The following is a 20131-nucleotide window of genomic DNA, read 5'->3' on the forward strand; positions in this document are numbered from 1 at the left end:
GATCGAACATTCACCAAAGCGACTATGTGATTGTCGACATTCACCGGTGAAAGTCGACATTCTCTTGCTTTCGGTCATTCACGGGAACAACTGCACTAAATGCACATTTTATTCATGAATGCATATGACATGTTTTCTACCATTTGTTGTACTTTAATGTATTGAAATGAAACAAACATTTTGGTTAAACTTTTGAACTTATCATAAAGTAATTCTTAATACGTATAGCAATATAAAATGTAAATTATTAAAGGAGATGTGCAAGTTAAAATTATACAATATGAATTACGAAAAAAATGGCGATTAAATAAGAGTACAAAATCAATTACGGCTACAAAATAACTTTTATTGATTTTGAAGAATTAAATTCATGCAAAATTCAAAAGTAACTATCAAACTCAATCTATGTATACATAAATGACAAGTTTAATTGGAAATTAAAATAAACTAGTATATTAATTTTTAGCTAGGGTGGCTCAGAAGTTGCGACTCAACTAATAATTCTTTTAGATGTTAGTGCTCAAATGTTTAATGTTTCTGGCTGCAGATGGCGATCAGCTTTGTCTCTCTCTTTTTTTACATATATACGCAACAAATTTAATGTTAAAACATAAAATTTACTACCATTTTAAATCTGCAATAAAAATCTTCTGATGAAACGAGAGAACTTGACAAACATATTTTTCGAAAAATTATACTTTAAAAAAATATCTTATGTCCTTCAATGTTTAATTACATTAAATTTTGCAGTCTGAATTATATAGGCTGTAAAATCCATATAATAACTACCGAGGAGTTTTTTTCCCAGTAGTTCCTTTTGGTGCTTTTTTTCTTCCACCCAATAGATGAGGGATTTATGAGCTCCTACACAATATTACAATCATTTAAGTTTTGTCTTTGTGTAATGCAAAAGCGAATCAGTTCCATCAAAAAATCCTTCACATCAAATCAATCCTTCCATCAATTGTCCCAATGCTTGATCTAGGAGTTGCCTTGTCTTCTGGGTAACGATCAAAATTTCAGTAGACGTTAAAAAAGGTCAGTGGAAAAAAAGATACTGGTAAAAAAAGAGTCCCTAAACAGGGAAATTTTATGTGAGGCATTCCCTTGAACAATTTTTTTTAAGAGCAAATTTTTTTTCTTTCTGAAAGATGTTATTTTTTTTAATTTTTTAAAATGTATTTTTATAGAAGGAGCTGAAACAGTACGTTTTACTCAGAGTAGATGAACTAAAAATAGAAATATTCGGTACTCAGATGCAATATTCGGAACACATTCTAATTAAGCAGAGAAGGTGATAATTTAAGTTTCAAAACAATGACCTGACATGTACGATGGATTTCAAATCAGTTTTTACAATTTCAGTACTAATTTTATATGTTTTATCATGCTTTTAAAACAAATCGAATCAATCATAAGTTTCCTGCCGCCGATAATAAAACTCTTCATCCATGTTTAAAATCTTGCAAAAATAAGTAAAATAATTAATTAAGAATTTTTATTATTAAGTTTAAAAAAGGAACCAAAAAATTTTTATTTTGAAGTATAATTTGTTTTTTTAAATTATATAACTTTAGTCGATAAACTCCGTTCTGTCTACGCACCCAGTTGAGTAACTGCAATTATTCAACAAAGACGCATTTTAATATATTCTAAAATGTATACTTTACTATCAAAAATTGCATAAAAAAAGTACTTTTTTTTACAAAATATTACTTTAGCTGCAAACGGTATTTGATTCCCATTATACGCAAAATTTGAAAATAAGATGAAGAGGTTGAAATTTTTTATCTGTTTCCTGATTGAGGAACATAACTTACCAGAATGTGGTTATTCCCACTTAAAGGAGGATCTTAAAAATATAAATTCTTCGAATCTCGATTCATTTAAACATACTTATTTAACAATTCTCAATTTCAAACGAACGAAAAAAAAATCATCTAATTTATTTATTTATTAAAAACTAAACTTCGATTCGAAATTGTAAAAACATATTTATATTAATATCATGATTATGTAAACAATTAACCTGCCAGTTACAATTGACGGGTGTTAATAAAATCAACTTTCACTAGTGACTAGACGCTTATTTTAATGAGGGCACAAATATTTAAAGTCTAATGATTTTTTAAATAAAAGTCGAATAATAATTTCTTGCAGAAGCTGTTAAAATTAAGAAAGAATGAAAAAAATAAAAGACTTCAAGTGTAAAACATAGTGCCAAACTCCAAAAAAATCCGACTAAAAATATTTATTAAATGAAAACAATGTTATTTTTTATCATAAGAATGGAAATATCAAATACATTTTAAAAAATAATTTTTTTTTGTGACGATAAATAGCCATTTGAACTTTAGAAATGTACATCCTGCTTTCTTTCTTTGAATTTTGTGGAAGTTCGATAATTGATGTCTCTGAAACAGACATTTCTGTGCAATTCAGGCCATCCCCTTCAGATATTTCAAACTTAGTTGAAATCAAACTAGGTGTTTTTTAAAGCTTTTAGGCATTAATAAGCAACTCAATTTTCTATTATTATATAGTTCTATTATTAATCTTTTTAGTGATTTTTATTAAATAAACTATTAGAAAATTATATTTTTTATCTTGAAAAAATTTCTTTCTGTTTAATAATTAAAATAAAAATCTGAATTCATGATTTTGGCTCGCTCAATTTTTCTCCTAAATTTAAAAAAAAAATTACATTCGACAACTTTAACAGGAGAACAAATTTTCAACTCAAAATATATATAGTATATACATAATATTATCAATATATATAAGTTAAAAATATAGTGAAAACAATATAATGAAGATTAATGAAAAAAGAAAAATTATTAAATAAAATATTTTTTTAAAGAAATTTTTTAATAATATTTTATTTAATAATCTTTCTTCTCTTTTCATTAATCTTTATTATATTTTTTACATATTTTCCCTATATTTTTAACTTATTTTATGAGTTCCATATACTTGCAGCTTATGCACAAATAATAAAACTTTATTTTCTTCGTTTTTCTCTCTTTTTTGTCTTTATTGTACTATAAATATATATATATACTTTTAATCATAGAAATTAACTAAAACTTTCAAATGTCCATTTGGTGTTCATTAACTATTCAAAATTATGAATAGAAAACTATAAATGTAACGATAATGTAAATAATTAAAGTCCATTTACTGTCCCTCACACCAAAAAGCGTTACTTTTGAGTATTTTTGGTAATGAGTCATTATAAGGAGTATTTCACATATTCCGCTAAATAAAAGTTTTACTTTTTCGGTAAAACTTACTAGATTTTCAAAGAAGTGTCCTCTTTTTAGAAAAGAACTATTAATATTTTATTAAATGAAAACGGAATCTTTTTTTACCTTGAATTTAAAATAGGCCCTGCCTTCAATACACGCCATTGCCTAATTTTAATGAATGCACTATGAGAATAGATCTGCACTAACTGCTTGAATTGAAGTCCCACTCTCATAAAAATGTCAGTGTTACAGGTTAACGGAAGTTTAAACAATGTTTGCGTTACAAGTTAACAACTATATTTTTGGAAATTATGAAGGAAATGCTGTAAACATTAAAATGGTGAGAAATTCAACATTTCAAAAATTTGTAAGTTTGCTAGATTTCTTAACATTTTTAATACAGAAAAGCCGTACTATGATAATTTTAACTTCAACGAACGCATACTGCACTGAGTGCCCATGATGCTAAATCATTCTCTTTTAATGATCAATGTGAAGTAATCCATATTTCCCATTCCTTTTTTTACCACAGATCTCGATCACCTTAGACAAGAATCTTGTCATTATTCCTTCATCCATAAAAAACTCAAAATGTTCACATTTAATGTAGGGTATGATTTTTATAACTTCTTTTAAATGTTTTATTTAATCAAATGAATCTGTTGATGGAATCATCTCAAAAAAAATTTTTTTGAAGTAATTTTCAAACTAAATTTTGGTCACTCTATTGGAATGAAGAGTACAGTTAGGGCTCGCAAACGAAATTAAATCTATCCGTCGATATAATGGAAGAGTCGCACTAAGGAGAGTAGACTGTATTTAAGTGTTGTCTGCGTCATTTTTTCCTGAGAGACAAATCAAATGAACACCCATACAGTTTCATTAATAAGTACGGTAGAGCGTCGATTATTCGAAAGCTGAAATACTCAATTGTAATATTATCCGGATCATGTGTTTTTCCCATCTTCGCCTATTTTTAATTTTTGTAAATACTTCTTTAAATCACGAATATCTTAAAAAGGTCGAAATATAGCTTTTGTCCCTTGAAAAGAAGAACCTCGCGTTCATTCTACCGAGATTCAATTTGGGTGGTAAATAGTGCGAAATAAGGGAACAGGTTTCTAACAAAGTTTGCAATATGATCACCCCACTTGTAATATGATTTAATAGGTACTACTACAATTCCCAATCATTAGCCTGGAAGAAGTGTGAAGGGTATAGCTACTTAAAAACATTCCTATAGTCATTTTTTTAATTTGGCCAATTATCCGGATCGGCCTCCGATCAGTCCGGATAATCGGCATCCGGATATTCGGAAAAAGATGTTCGAGCATGCATTTTGAGTATGTAAAAATTGAGATTTTTGGCGCCTTGAGAAAAACAAAACAAAAATTCTACTTTTTACATTTATTTTCAACTACATCCTTAGTTTACAAAATAAACAAAACAGCTCAAATATATATACACATTTTTCCATAATACATGTATATAATTTAAGCTTCTATAGAATATATAATATATATGCAATCAGGCTTCAATAATTTACAATGAAAAATGGGGAAAAAAAAGATAAATTAGACTCTAGAATTTTTTTCAGTATTAAGAAAAAAGGTTGTTTTAAAAAAATGCATTGCATATAAGATGTCATCAACAACAGTGCCCAATCATTGCAGCTTGGCTAGAAAAGAGGTGAGCCCTGCTCCTTTTTGGTCCTCTACCAGAAGGTGTAACCTGCACCACTTCCACCGGTCAAAAAGCTGTTTTTCTGTTGGCTTAGCACCACCGGATTCCCTTGCATCATTGCCAGTTGAGCAGCATTTGGCGCCACCCCTGGAGGTGGAGGCTGAAATTATAACAGTATTAATCAGACAAAAGGGTTTTTTATACTCAATCATAGCAAAGTTCTAAGAAAGTGCTTTTTTCCCCCTTTATCTGTCATTTTACACCCTGAGGCAAAATATTTTCAGGCTTTCTGCATACTTCTCTAATATCTTTCTGCAAGATTCTTTTAAAAATAACAAATATACATGTTACTAAATTAAAGTAACAAAAGCATCAACTTCAATAGAATAGAAAATCAAATGAAAAACTGTTCTATCAAATGAAATATTTTTTTAATAAAATGTTTAATATATTCTTCTTTAATTCTAATATTATGGGCTATATTCTCGCATTTTGTAGGAGGAAATCACACTAATTATTTCCTTTTTCACATTTTGTAAATCATCATCTCATTAAAAAAAAATAATTAAAAAATCGTGAAATTCATAGCAGTAACTACAGAAAAAAAAAGATCGACGACGAAATCACGTAAATGGGACTCGTCAAAAAAGGGTTATTAAATGTGTGTTTTAGCTTTGAGATAATAAAATAATTTAATATTAAAAATATTGGATTTTAAAACTATGTGGAAATCAATAGTAAAAGAATTAGAACAAAAATTTCTGCTGAAGAGAAAACCAAATCTTTTACTTCTTTAATCTGTACTTTTCATTGTTCTCAAATGAGAATAGAAAAAGCATTTTTTTCCACTCGGATGCGATAGAAAGGCATCTTTTGAATATAATTCTGAAGAAAAAATAAAATCTTTCGAAAATGTCTGCAGAAAAAAAAACTTTTACTTCCCAAAAGAAAAATCTTTCTGCAAGAAATCGGTAACGTTCTGCGACAATGTAGCCGTGTCGCTACAATTTTGCCACAGGGATTTTACATTAGCAACCGATTTGCAAGACTACGAATTTCAAGGAACAATGCTCGAGTAAGAAGAACAGCGAGACAGAAATCACACGTTCAAAAAACCACTGGAAGAGGAAGAAAGACTAAATTGATTTAGAAGGGGAAGTTTTAAGGTCAGGAAAAAAAGGGTAATATTTTACTTCTATTTCAGGAGTCCTCTTACTTTTTTTATTTAAATAGTGATAGTAATGAACTAAATGTAAGATGGAGAGAGGAGTAACTCAGATTGAGTTTATTTCAAGAATATAATTGCGTTAATCGAACAGTCAATCAAAAAGAGCAGGAATTCAAATTTAAGCAGTACCGAATATAAAACATTAATGTACCGAAACAATACATAGCGATGCCAAAGTCTTAACATAGCCCAGTCCTAGCGGCTAATCTCTTTTTAACTCTTCAAAACATTTTTCGCAAATAAAATAAAGAAACACAAACATTTGACATTTTTAAATAAAAAATTAAGGTAGGAACAAGTTAATCAGAAATGATTTTAAAAGTGTGATTTAACACTAATGCATGCGATACAAACAGCGAGAAATTCATGAATTCTCTTGTCTTAAGAAACCGATTTTTCAGTATTAAGATCAATTAAAATAAGTTCAAAAGAAAACTGATAACTATAGTTATTTTTATGCAAAAATAGCGAAAACAAATAACTTCAAAACTTAATCGTATATAATCTACATACTAAAGAATAAATGTATATAAAAATAAACATATAAGAAAACGTAATACAAAATAATCTACAAATAAAATCATCAACATAAAAAATTTATTTATTGCTTAAAATAAATGGACATTTATAAGTATAAGTACTTTCAACTTGGCAATGAATGAAATGAAATGAATAAGAAATGAAAAACAATGTTTTCACTGCTATCTGATGGGAAAGGTAAAATTTTTATATTTATTACTCAGTAATGTTGATAAATTTATTGTTGACATCATTTTTCGATTATAGGGTGCGTAGCCAAATCTTTGAATCAAAAATAAGCACTTTTTAAAAACTTTTCAAGCACTATTATCACTAAGTTACAAAAGTTAAATTAAAAATAATGTAACTCTAGTGAAAAATATCAGAAAGTCTTTTTTTGAAATGATAATAATATTTGTTTTCTTGGAAAGGTGTGTCGTTTATGAAAGAGCAAAATCATTGATCTGTCTGGGTTTTTTTAAGAGGTACCTATCTTGTGAAAATTTAGACATAATTAGTGCAAATAAAAAATTATATTTAAAAAATCAACACAAAAATATGGTAAAGGAAGAAAATATTTTCAAAAATTGTCACTACAAATAAATATCATTTATGACTTATTTCTATATATTTTTCCCTATATACTCAAAAATAATTTTGGTATTGTAAAATTTTGGGCTAAAAATTTTATCTAAATTACAAAAAGCATAAATCTGTAANACGCCAGCTGAAAAAAGCACCTTTAAAAGCTTTTAAAAACGAAATCCCCAAAAAATGCACCTTTAAGTACTTTTTACAAACGCTACGCACCCTGGATTAGCAATCAGATATATTAGGAAAAAATTCTGACAGAAAAAAATGCGTTTCTTTTTATATAAGATGATCAAAAGACTGAAACAAGATTTTAAATCCGAACAATAAATAATCAGAGGACAGTATTTAATTTTGAACTATTGTATGTAAGCGATTTTAAGAATTATGAAGGTTTATCATTTTAAACAAAATAAAAAGAAATAATATGTGCATTTCAAACAACAAAGTTTTAAAGCGTGTTAAAACTTACACAATCAAAATTTTGCAAAACACCCCCAAATTTCTATTTGGGGTCTATTTTCACAAGTTATTAAAATAAAATAACATTAAGTGTTAAAAGGATTGTCTGAAAATAGAATGTAATATGACTTAATCAGTTTATAGTATCAGATAAAAACTTTAAGTGAAAAGTGTTTGTTCAAAATAAAAAACTTTCATTTTTAAAAAAAATTATGCAAAATTAAAGTACTGAGAAAAAAATACTTTTGGCACTTAAGAAGAGGAGCACTCTAGCCTTTTTTTTCTAAGAAAACAAAAATAAAACCAAACATTACAAGAAAATGCATGCGAAAGAATTCAAAATAACACACTAAGTTGAGCTCCTTTAAACAACTTCAATAATCACAAATCATTTTAGATACAAAATAGTTAATGATATAAAAAAAAGAGGGGGTTTTTTTTCCACGCTCTTTTTCATTTGAATCACTTTTTTAAATAAAAACTTGCTAGTTTCAACAATGACAAGTCTTTATTTCTTTTCTAGATAAAGAAATATTGAAAAAAAAATCAAAATTATTTCAAAATCATGTGTACGACTAAATGTTATGTTCTGAACAAACAAACAAACAAAATATCAGGACAACTACAAACCCTGAAACATTACCAAATCAAAATTATTCTTATTATATTTCACTAAGACCACGAATCATTTAAATTAGAACGATTTCAAATGGACTGTTACTGACACCCAAGACCCCAAAACAGACAGTTATAAAAATAATTATTGTTTGGGTGAACTTGCATAGCTGCCAACATGAATAGCAAAAAATCCAATAGATTTTACCAAATAATATAAATTTCAAGATAATTGTTGCATAATGTACTAATATTTTGCAGTTATGATTAACATTAAATGAACATGATTGAAACTGAATTTTATAAATGAGGCTCACTTCCTTATGTATTACTATTCTTATTTAAATATTCAAGTAGGCAATAATCTGTAAAAAAAATTTCTTTGGATAGGGAATTTTTATGAAACCAGTGGAGAAACTGGCAAAATCCAGTAGAGTTTCCAGCTATTATTAAATAACACTTAAAAAGAGACAATTTCTTAGAAAACAGGTGCAAAACAGCCACATTGCCCCTCTGACCAAAACGCCATAATTCCCTTATTTTTTAAACACTTTTAGATGGATGATCAAGTAGATTTCATTGTAATTCTGTTCCTTACAATAAACAGCTGATTCTACAAAGCAGTGAACTTACAAACTGGAAGTTACTGTATAAATTTTTCAAAATCAAATATGTGAGTTTGAGAGAATTTAATTAAAACTAAGTAGTCATTTACTTTTAAATTCGAGGTACGAAAGTTTTCTCACACCACAAGCTTTATTTTTTTCAAAATACTCAACCCATTAAAAAAAATAAGGATTAAAGAAGACTCATATCAGAAATATACACGTTAGAACAGGAAGAAATGAAAGATTAAACAAGAGCCTACTTACGGGTACAACAGGCATGCTGTGCCCATCAAAGCGTGCGCTAGCGTCATAAGCTGCAGCAGCAGGGACATAAACAGTGCCTGGTCTCGGTGAATAGACTTGAGTTAATTGTGGTAAATATGTAGGCTGCACACCAAATGCTGTGATATTTGGAGCAACCTAAAAAAAAATAATCATTACAATAAATACACATTTAAGTATTTAAAAGATATGACAGGTAATTAAAAGTTTCGGAATAAAAAAAGATAAATACAATCAGTTACAATTAAAAAAAATTTTTTTATTGATATTGAAGTACTAATAGAATTTAAGAGGTCAGTTAATTACATTAAAAATATAGGTTTCACATATCTTTTCATATTTTAAGCAACATGACAAATATTATCATTTCTCATTAATACAATTTCAAATATAATCAATATATTTCTATCAATATCAAATATATCTTTGAATATTTTTAAAAACATGCAATCCTGCCAGACTTATGCATTAATTAATGAGGCAATAATAAGATTTAAATTATCATAGATAAGATTTATTGTATCATAGATAATACCCAAAATAATAAAGTATAAAAAATTAAACCATAAAATCATTTTAATGGAACTGCATAAACTAAATTTCTATGAAACTTTGACACATACAACACACTTTGGAAAGGGATTATTTTTAAGCGATAATAAAGAGGGTACATTTAAATAATAATTAATTATTTGTGACATTCACCTATTCGACTATGCGAAAGTCTTGATTTTGGTCTTTCACGGTAACAGATATAATATATATTTTTATACACATTAAATTCTGTTTAAAACTATCAAAGAAAATATAACATATCAAATTTTGCGTAAGCAGAATGAACTTAAAAAAATATGAGAGCAATCAATTTTATGTAACATGAAAATTTAATCAATCCAAGTAACGTAATTTGTAATTCAATAAAGTAATCAAACAATTGCCCGAGGCTAAAAGATTGTAACAGCTTCAGAAATCAAAGTTTTGCTTCATTGGTCTTGAATAAATGAACACAAATGAGCCTAGCTTCAGATTAGTATAACATATTACCAAATAATACTGGGTGGAACAGATGAGTGTAATCATTTAAATTAATCCAGCAACAAACTTTTAAAAAATAGTTTCAGCCATCTAGAGCTGAATATATAACTTTCTTTCCAATAAATTGTAGAGAATTCATTAAAGTTAATATTTTAAAGAAAAAAAAACAATGAATGATACTAATTGAACATGTTCAGTTCATGATGTATTCATTTAAAGTATTTGATACTTTTAAGTACTGAGTATCAGATACACTGATACAAATTCACTTCTAGTTAGGATCAACAGCTTTTTATCATAATAACATTAGTCAGCCTTCTGAGCCCAAGTCTGCGGGTTCGATCCCCGGCCCAGACACCGGATTTTCGGGATGCAGAAAATCCTCAGCGGCCATGTCGTATGATTATGCGGCATGTAAAAGATCCCTGGAGTGCATCATTGGCTCTTGGCATTTCCGGCAAAACTAAATTCCTAGTACACTTTAGCATACAAATAGAGTCTCCGTGCTGCCATCTAATGTGGCAGAAACTAGACGTCCAAATTAACATGACCAATGGTATCTCACCCATTGTGGTGGTCCTGAAAGAGTGGATACCACCTCTGGAGAACGCACTAGGTCTGCTCATCGGCAAGACCGATTGTGCAGCTCATTGGAAGTAAAAAAATAAAAAAACATTAGTCAGCATCCAGAATTGGCATGGCAGAACTTTTTCCAGCTATCTGCAAAAAAACTCTCTAGCACTAATATCTTTCTGCAAGATACTTTTAATAATAACAAACATATATGTTACTAATTTAAATTAACAAAAGCTCTGCGTTTACAAAAAAAAAAATTTATATATTTTTTTTAATTCAACGTGTAATAATTTTTTATTCTAATATTTTGGGTGATATTCTCGCATTTTGTTGGGGGGGGGGATGCACTAATTATTTCCTTCCTCACATTTGGTAAATAATCATAACAATAAAAAAAAAATTCAAAATCATGAAATCAGTAGTAATTGCTGAAAAAAGATCTATGACGAAATCACGAGAATTGAACTCTTCAAAAAGGGGTTACTCAAATGCGTGTTTCGTTTCAAGATTTAGGTTGTTGTAACAGTTGGGCTGAAAAGTTCGTAGGCTGACACATAGATGGGGGTACTATTATTAAGTACATATGATTTTTAGTTAGTTCTAACCTTCGAAAGACACGTGTATAAATTTGACAGCTGTCGGACTATTAGTTTGTGAGATATAGTATTTTTAGTTAAGCAACTTTTGTTAGTTTAAAAACAGTGGATAAAAAGTAATTCCGTGTGTTTATAAAGTATTGCTTTTCAGCGAAAAAAATACTCTTGAAGCCAACGCTTGGCTTGAGAAACATTATTCGGACTCTGTACCAGGAAAATCAACCATTGAGAAGTGGTTTGCTAAGTTTAAACGAGGCGAAATGAGCACTGAAAACGATGCACACAGTGGGCACCCCAAAGAGGATGTTACTGACGAAAACATCAAAGAAGTCCACAAAATTGCTTTAGATTACCATTAAGTGAAGTTGATCAAAATATCTGAGACTCTAAAGATATCAAAGGAACGTGTTGGACATATCGTGAATGAATATTTGGGTACGCAAAAGCTCTAGGCGAAGAGGGTGCCGCACGAGCTCACAATTGACCAAAAACAGCAACGTATTGATGATTCTAAGCTGTGTTTGAAGCTGTTTAATCGCAATAAACCCGAATTTATGTGCCGATATGTGACAATGGGTGAAACACGGCTCCATAATTTCACACCGGTGTCCAATCGACCATCAGCCGAGTGAACTCCACGAGAAGAACCAACTCCAAAGCGTGGAAAGACGAAACAGTCAGCTGGCAAAGTTATGGCATCCGTATTTTGGGATGCTCATGGTATAACATTTATTGACTATCTTGAAAAGGGAAAAACCATCAACAGCGACTATTACATAGCGTTATTGGAGCACTTGAACTGCGAAATTGCAGAAAAACGGCCCCATTTGAATGCTCGCTGGAAAGAAATTCAGCGCCGAGGAAGAAGTAATCACCGAAACTAAGGCCTATTTTGAGGCTAAAGACAAATCGTACTATAAAAATGGTATCGAAAAATTATATGACCGCTATAATCGTAGTATTGCCCTTGAAGGAAACTATATTGAATAATAAAATGAAATTTCATCAAAAAAAATTTTTTTTCTATGCTAGCCTACGAACTTTTCAGCCCAACTGTTAGTAAAAAATATCTGTGACAATTTCGCCGTGATTTTGCCATGGAGTTCAGCATTATAAATCTAACACAACTTCAGCTTTTTGAAACAGCTTCAGAAAACAAAAAAAAAAAGAATGTATCCGCAATATTGAACCGTTTCTTAAGCAAATATTCGTAGAATACTAATAAAATTACTTTAAGATATCATTAATAAGAAAGTAATTCAAATCAACAAAAGAATAAAAATTCAATTATGAATACTTTAGCTTAAATTGGGGTGCACAGGTGGACATTAAAAATAAAATTTATACCATATTGACCAGCTGTTACTATACTATTTTAATAATTAGGTAGTTTTTTCGTGATTTTTTATAATTTATAAAAGTTATATTAAAAATAAAAATAGTCATTTTTAAAAATTATACATTAATAATTGAAGTTACTTTATTAATAATTACAAAATATCATACTCCAGTAACTGAAAAATCATATTTAGATATTAAATGTGTACAAAATAACATACTATAATGACAAAACTGAATAATTGTTATTGCCATTTTTTTATCAATGTGATAATAATAATTACATGTATTACAAGATATTAATCTAGAATATAGTATGTTAAGTAGCTAACAAATTAATTAAAACTTTAATTCATTAAGCGGTTAGAGAAATTCAGAAAAAAGTCTAACATTACAAAGCAAACAGAGAACACTAGCAAAACTAACAGAGAACATTATTAAAACTAACAGAAGTTAGAAAAAATTTGTAATTTAAAGGCAAAAGCAATTAATTGCTACTATATTTAGATTAATATTTTTTTATTAATATTAAAATCTTATGTTATGAATAATTAGATGAAATACAAGATATTACCACAGAATAAAAGGTTCTAATTAGATAACTGACTTTAAATCTGAATAGCTAAATGGTCAGAGAAATCAAATAATTGGATAAGAGTTAGTGGGTAACGTTTAATCAAACGAAGAAAGCAAAACTATTGACCAACTGGAGTGACTTATCAAAATCCGTAACGTGTTTTGTTTATACTTCTTTCAATGATCAAAAGATGATCTGTTTTGTAGTACAGGAAGAAATTAACTCATATTTTTAAGTACCTAAATTAAATAGTTATACTTATAAATATTTATAATCAAATTTTTTGAGGAGCATTGATGTTTCGCAGATTAAGTTGAAGTTAAAAGCCAGGTTTTTTTTTTTACTCAATCATCTTGCAGAAAGCAAAGGTCACATCTTGTTACAAGTCCTGTGAAAATGACTTAATGATAAAATGAAAACCAGTTCAGAAATCGTCAAAGGTCATATTTTTGTTGAAATTCAGTCAGAAACACAAGGCCAAACAGGAATATTAAACTTGTTCACAGTTAACGCATGTGTAGTTGGACATATTCTGCTATATTTGTCAACAAATGTGTTATTAAAATCCAGAAGACAGCACTCGTATTCTATGTCAACCAGGATGTACGATATAAACAAATAAATTGTTTTTGTAGTCTTTCCTGATTTGTTCAATGCAATACTTAAGCTTTCAATCGTTAAAGATTGGCAAATCAAATATTTTCAAGCTAGAAAAATGATTGTAGTATCTTAATAGTAATGTTGATCACCTGTTACTCTATGCAATTCCTAAATTGAATAATTTGCTACAATAAATAAAATTTCAGCTTTGAGTCACTAAAAAGGATAAACATTATAAAGCGAAATGTCATACAAATACCTAGAGAATTTACAGCACATTATTCAATAATTTATATCAATAAACACTTATTAATGCATAATTTTACTAATTAAATAACTTGTTATGAAGTTTATAACCTTATTAAGTGATGTTCAGAAAAAATATTAATGATTAGAAGTAATAAAATGAGTAAACATGTAAAAAAAATAATATTTGAATACATTTATTTTCAAATTTATGAAGAGTATTTGTTACTAAATGAACATTCAAGTAATATCATTTATTGTGTTTCCACTTTATTTTTAGAAACAAAGTTTTACGGTTTCAATGACATTCCAGATTATATTTCAGTTATGCATAATAATCTTTCATTAGAAAAACTACATCAAAACATTTCTAAGATGAGATTTGGTGAGGAACTAAATACCACTACATGAAAATATCACAAAATAAAATAATCAACAGAATACATAAGTAACAATTATAAAAAACGTAGATCACTTAAACTGAGTCTTAATAGCTGTTTACTGTTACTGCTATCAAATACTGGTCATATTCCAGATTTCCTAAATAAATTTTACCAGGTTTTAAAAAGAAAAAAAAAATATTGATTTTTCATTATTTTTTTAAAAATTAATATCGTTCCCAGGCCTATAAAAACACTGTTTGTAAATAATGTATTTTTCCAAGCATTAAATTTGCAGGAGTAGGGAACCGATTATCCGGAACGATCGGGACCATCGCTATTCCGGATAACTGATTTTTCCGGTTTTCTGAATCGCTACAAAAAATCGTTTTTTTTATTGTTAAACCCAACTAAAAAAAATTTTTTGGAAATAATCTTAAAAAGAAAAAAAAACGATGAAGTAATACACTAATTATTATTTACAAAATGATGGTAAGGTAAACATCTTTCAAAAAAGAAAGAAAAATCCTAAAATCTTATGAGGAAAAAAAAAATTATTTTTTAAAATTGAGGGAAAATTTATCGAATTTCGTTCCGGTTTTTTGGTTTTCTGATTTCCGGATAACGGGTTCTGTACTGTACTATGGAAGGCAGTTGTGGTGCCAATAGAAAATATTCTATTGAAGAGAAATCTAAATAAAATGTTCATTAAATTCTAATGTTAATTAAATATTAATGAAATCTGTACTAAATGTTAATTAAAAACTTAAGTTACTCTTATGATGTGCCAACCTTTAACTTATAAATTTTTTAAAAACATACAAAAAAATTTTTTTTAAATTATTGTATCTAGATTGTTCTCTCGTACCTTTTATTCTGAAATTTCCAGCACCATTCTGGTGTTATAACTCTAAATATACACCAAAGAATTCAATGAATAAATAATTAAGGCATAGACTAAAACTGGTTGCAATTTGTTAAATTCTTTTAAATTTACAATGTTTTGCTCATTCATAGGTTCATGGTAATCTAAGTAATTATACTTTCTGATAAAATAGTCAATCGAAGATTAAATTATTACCAAATGAAACCATTGTACTATGAATATAACTCAATAATCATCAAAAATAGTATGTAACTATTAATTATAAAATTTTTTATTCAAGCAGTTTGGTATTTAATTAAATGAGATAGAAGAATAGATTTTCAACTGGGTCAAAATACAAAAAAAAAAAACTTAAATAATTCGAATTGAATGTGTTGGCATGATTTCACACTACATTCAAATTCATACAGGTAAAAGGGAGGAAAAAAAATTACTACAAATTAAAATTTTTTAAATGCCTGACTTTAAACACTTCCTTTTTTCAATTTTTACTTCAATAATATTTAAATAATTTATTAATGTATTTTTAGAGAGTAATAGAAATTTTTTAGTTTGCTGTATTTACCCAGAAAAAAATTTTTGCGCCAAATTGTGGGACGTGTTAAAAATTTAATAGCAATAAAAAAATCACAAGATGTTTTATTATGAAATGAACAATGGTCATTCATATAATAACCATTCACTGAAAATGAAGAATTTACTTCTCAAAACATGCTTTAAATTTTGTAAATAAAAATTTTCACGATTTTACGCACACAGAGAATACAATACTAAAAGATATTTGTTACATTAACATTAAGTATTTAAATGATGAATTTCAAATACATAAATGTAATGTCTTTTATTAATATAAAAAAGAATTCATCTATACTATATGAAATATAATAAACATACACTGACTGTGCCATATGGAAGATGAGGTTGTAAAGGAGCAGCTGCATATGTAGCTAAAAATTAAATATGAAACATATTATGAATATAGATTTATAAATTCATGAATCATTAGTATACAGTAAATTAATAAAAATTTACAGTTTAAAACAATACTATTTTAAAAAAAAGATTTTTTTTTTAAAAGAAAACACTTAATAGTTTTATAGATAAGAAGTTTTACAAACCTTAAAGTGACCGATTACTAATTCAGTAATTGAAGCGATCAATGTTAAAAGGGAGGTATATTACAAATCTGCACTTTCGAAAAAAAAAAGAAAAAAAAAGCTGTGTCAATTATGGAAAGATTGTTTTAATTGCTTACAAATTGTTAAACTCTCCTCTTTAGGTAGTCTAGAAATTTACTCAGTATTTGATATCAAGAAATGGGAACAGCTGTTAGAACTGTGAATTCTTGAAATTCAGCGCATATTCTCATTTAACATTGATAAAAAAAAATGAGTAATGAAGTAAAAATTATCCTTTTATATTCAAAGCAATAATTTTAATCCCCAAACAAATAATTTGACACATTGTAAAAGTTGATGACAAATCATGAGTACATGGTTATCAGCCAAGAATTCAGCTATGGTTATCAGTCTCATTCATTGAGATTTTGCTGAGTTTGAGTCTTCGTCCATTTCCGCAATATTGAATAAACAACAACATAGTTCAAAAGTGTTTTGCTGACAATGGATACAGCTGGATAAGCTGTAAGAGTTGGGGGATGAGTAACTCAAGATGTAGCCGTGATATATGTGCACAACACAAAATGTGTACAGATTCCAAAACCAACAAAAAACTTATCTTTGCAGAAATGTTACACACCTTCTTTTAACATAGACAACTTCAATTTTGTTATGAAAAGTTAATTAGAAATATAAATTACAATAGAAATGTATAGATAAAATCAAATTTTAGATTATTCAGGGATGAGATTAGCCAAAAGACAAAAAAGCTGAATTTCCACGATATTAAATTTTACGCAANCAACAGATAAAAGTTAAAAAAGCTGAAATACGCTAAAAAGCGGAAAAATCTCATCCCTGATTATTAAATTAATATTCATAATTATTATAATTTACGGTTAATAACATTATCTAATATTTTATAAATTCAATATTATATAAAATAAAAAAAACAATTAGAAATATGTCTTGCAATAAATTTAAGAAATCATGATAAAAAGGATTTTTAGAATCTTAAATTATTTCTTTATAAAATATAACATTTTCATAAGCAAGTAATGAACACACATAGAATTTCACAATTTTATCAAAAAGTTTCATGGACAGAGAATTAAAATCAATATCGAGTCATAATTCTAGTAAAATATCAAATACACTCACTCTTTATTAAACTAAAATTTGATATAATGAATAATAGTTCTAAGAAAAAAGTCTATTTTTTGCTGAATTGGGATTTAGGACAGCTCCAAACCTTACATAAAATACTTTGACCAATGTAATTTATGGAAATGAATACAAAAGAGAAAAAAATGCATCAAATTGTTATTTAGGTATTATTATTCACTGGAAAAAAAAACAAGAGTGATTGAATAAAAGCAACATTTGATAACATGAATAGTCAAATTTAGTGTGAGAAAGTGTAGAGAAAAGTGGATAAAATGTCATAAACAGAAATAAAACTTGACAAATGTTGTGTCAACTGATGAGATAAACATAAAATAATATTTCAAGTTAATAGTTAAGATAAAATATAATTACTATTGTAATTATTATTAAAAATAATTACAATAGTAATTATGTTTATCGAATGATCGAATAAGAACAACATTTGATATCATGAATAGTGAGAAAGTGTAGAGAAAAGTGGATAAAATGTCATAAACAGAAATTATAAAACTTGACAGATGTTGTGTCAACTGATGAGGTAAACATAAAATAATATTTCAAGTTAATAGTTAACAGGGGTGATTGTAAGCCCAAGTAAAAATTCCGGAAAATTTCTTGAGTTAAACAAAAAAAGAAGAAAAAAAACAGTTTAAATTGAAAAATTAGAAAAAAATTCAAACAAGATTTTTTTCCCTTTTCTCAATATTTCTTAGTTTACTTAAAATATATTTAAAATTTTACACATACCTATACCATTTACAAATACCTATGATGACCTGGAGAATTTACAAATATGTCTTCCTTCTTTGAGTTTATGATTATAACAACTATTTACTGAAAAATGAATATTAATCATGAATATAAGCTTATAAAGTATCTCTCTGACTCTCCCTTACAAACAAATAAAATAAACTGTGTATTTAAGTTCCACCTTTGAAAATTTGATTTCTGGAATCTTCTGCGATTAATGATTTTTTTAAACGTATGAACCTTCGATCTCCGGAAACTTCCGGATCAGTGTTAGCGAAAATCCGGTGTTTCCGGACCACAATCAGCCCTGAGTTAAGATAAAACACAATTACTATTGTAATTATTATTTAAAAAAATATTTTAATAAATCATTATATTTTTAACTACTATTTTTAATTGTTTTCATCCTTTTAACAGTATATCTGTTGATGCAACTTCTTTCAAATTGCATTGTCTTTGTCTGCTATACATGCCATTTTATCCTACAAATGAAGTGACTCACACTATAAGTTGTGAGTTGAAAAGAAAGAAAAAGAAATACCTGGCAAATATGTTGGTGCTGATGAAGGCAGATAAGCGGGAGAAGAATATGCTGGAGGAGGATAACCAGGATATGGACTGGTCATGGTCACTTGATGAGTGCCTGCACTGGGAACACTAATGTAGGCTGGGGCAGTAGGGGCTGAACCCCCTACTACTGGATATTCTGAAGAAGAGAACAAAAATGATGTACAGATTAATGAAGCATAATAAATACAGCTCGCAATGTCATCTTATTTATAATATCAATTCTGCGGTAAAAGACACCCAATATAGGTACAGGGAGATTTCCGTAGCGTGATATGTGACCGAATAATCACCAAGTCTTGGCAACTTCCAGGCAACAGTTTGCAAGAAACTTTTAAAAATAACATCACAGAAAGGGACCTACTCAAAAGGTAATGCTTAGACACCCCTGGGCAAACATCTACATGTTTTTTTTAAAAAAATGAGCAAGTTTAAAATCTACTTGGCACCTTGGTGATTGTAGTTGGCACGACAGATCAGGATACAGAAATATCCCCTATAAGCAGGGTTTGTGATTTTCTTTTAAAAATTACAAAAATAATCGATTTTGTTTTTTATTCAAATATACTGTAAGAACTTTGATTTATGATGAAAAAAACTTTATGAATGTTTAATCAAAATTAAATTAATATTAAAACTATATTATAACAATATTTAAAAAGCTCTAACTACCAAAAACAATTTTTCATTATAATACAAGCTTTGAATGCATAGCGACCATGCAATGCAACCATTTTTATTTAGTCTTTAAATTTCAATCCTGCATTTGTTTGCATAGTAAACAAATGCAGGATTGAAATTTAAAGACTAAATGAAATAGAGAATTTAAGCCCTATTTTTGGCATATTAGGGTAATTTCTTTTTAAGATAACCTCAAGCCAGGGTTGGAGTTTTTGCCGGCAAAAAGGGGTTTTTGCCAGGACAGTGGCAAATACCTGGTAAAAACCGGCAAAAACTGGTAAAAACCGGCAAAAACCAAATTATCTAAATTGCTGATTAAATATTATTACAAAATACTTGAAACAAATTTAAATCAATCATAAGGAGGTAATTGTTCTC

The 20131-nt window shown here is 28.2% G+C and overlaps 1 protein-coding gene across 2 annotated transcripts in view; it reads right to left on the reverse strand.

Moving 5' to 3' along the window:
• Positions 1–4640: 4640 nt before the first annotated feature.
• The window catches only part of LOC107450756 (DAZ-associated protein 2), a 19874-nt gene continuing 4383 nt past the window's right edge, over positions 4641–20131 (reverse strand). The window contains exons 2-5 of one of the 2 annotated variants that reach the window (XM_016066646.2): positions 19047–19211; positions 16365–16417; positions 9219–9374; positions 4641–5091 (exon numbers count right to left, since the gene is read on the reverse strand). In XM_016066646.2, the coding sequence (XP_015922132.1) occupies positions 4963–5091; positions 9219–9374; positions 16365–16417; positions 19047–19211 (503 nt within the window). In that variant the 3' untranslated portion in view covers positions 4641–4962. The remainder of the gene's footprint in view (positions 5092–9218; positions 9375–16364; positions 16418–19046; positions 19212–20131) is intronic. The other variant, XM_016066647.2, reaches the window with a different exon arrangement.

The sequence above is a fragment of the Parasteatoda tepidariorum genome, chromosome 3 (genome assembly GCF_043381705.1).
Source record: "Parasteatoda tepidariorum isolate YZ-2023 chromosome 3, CAS_Ptep_4.0, whole genome shotgun sequence".
Classification (NCBI taxonomy): domain Eukaryota; kingdom Metazoa; phylum Arthropoda; class Arachnida; order Araneae; family Theridiidae; genus Parasteatoda; species Parasteatoda tepidariorum.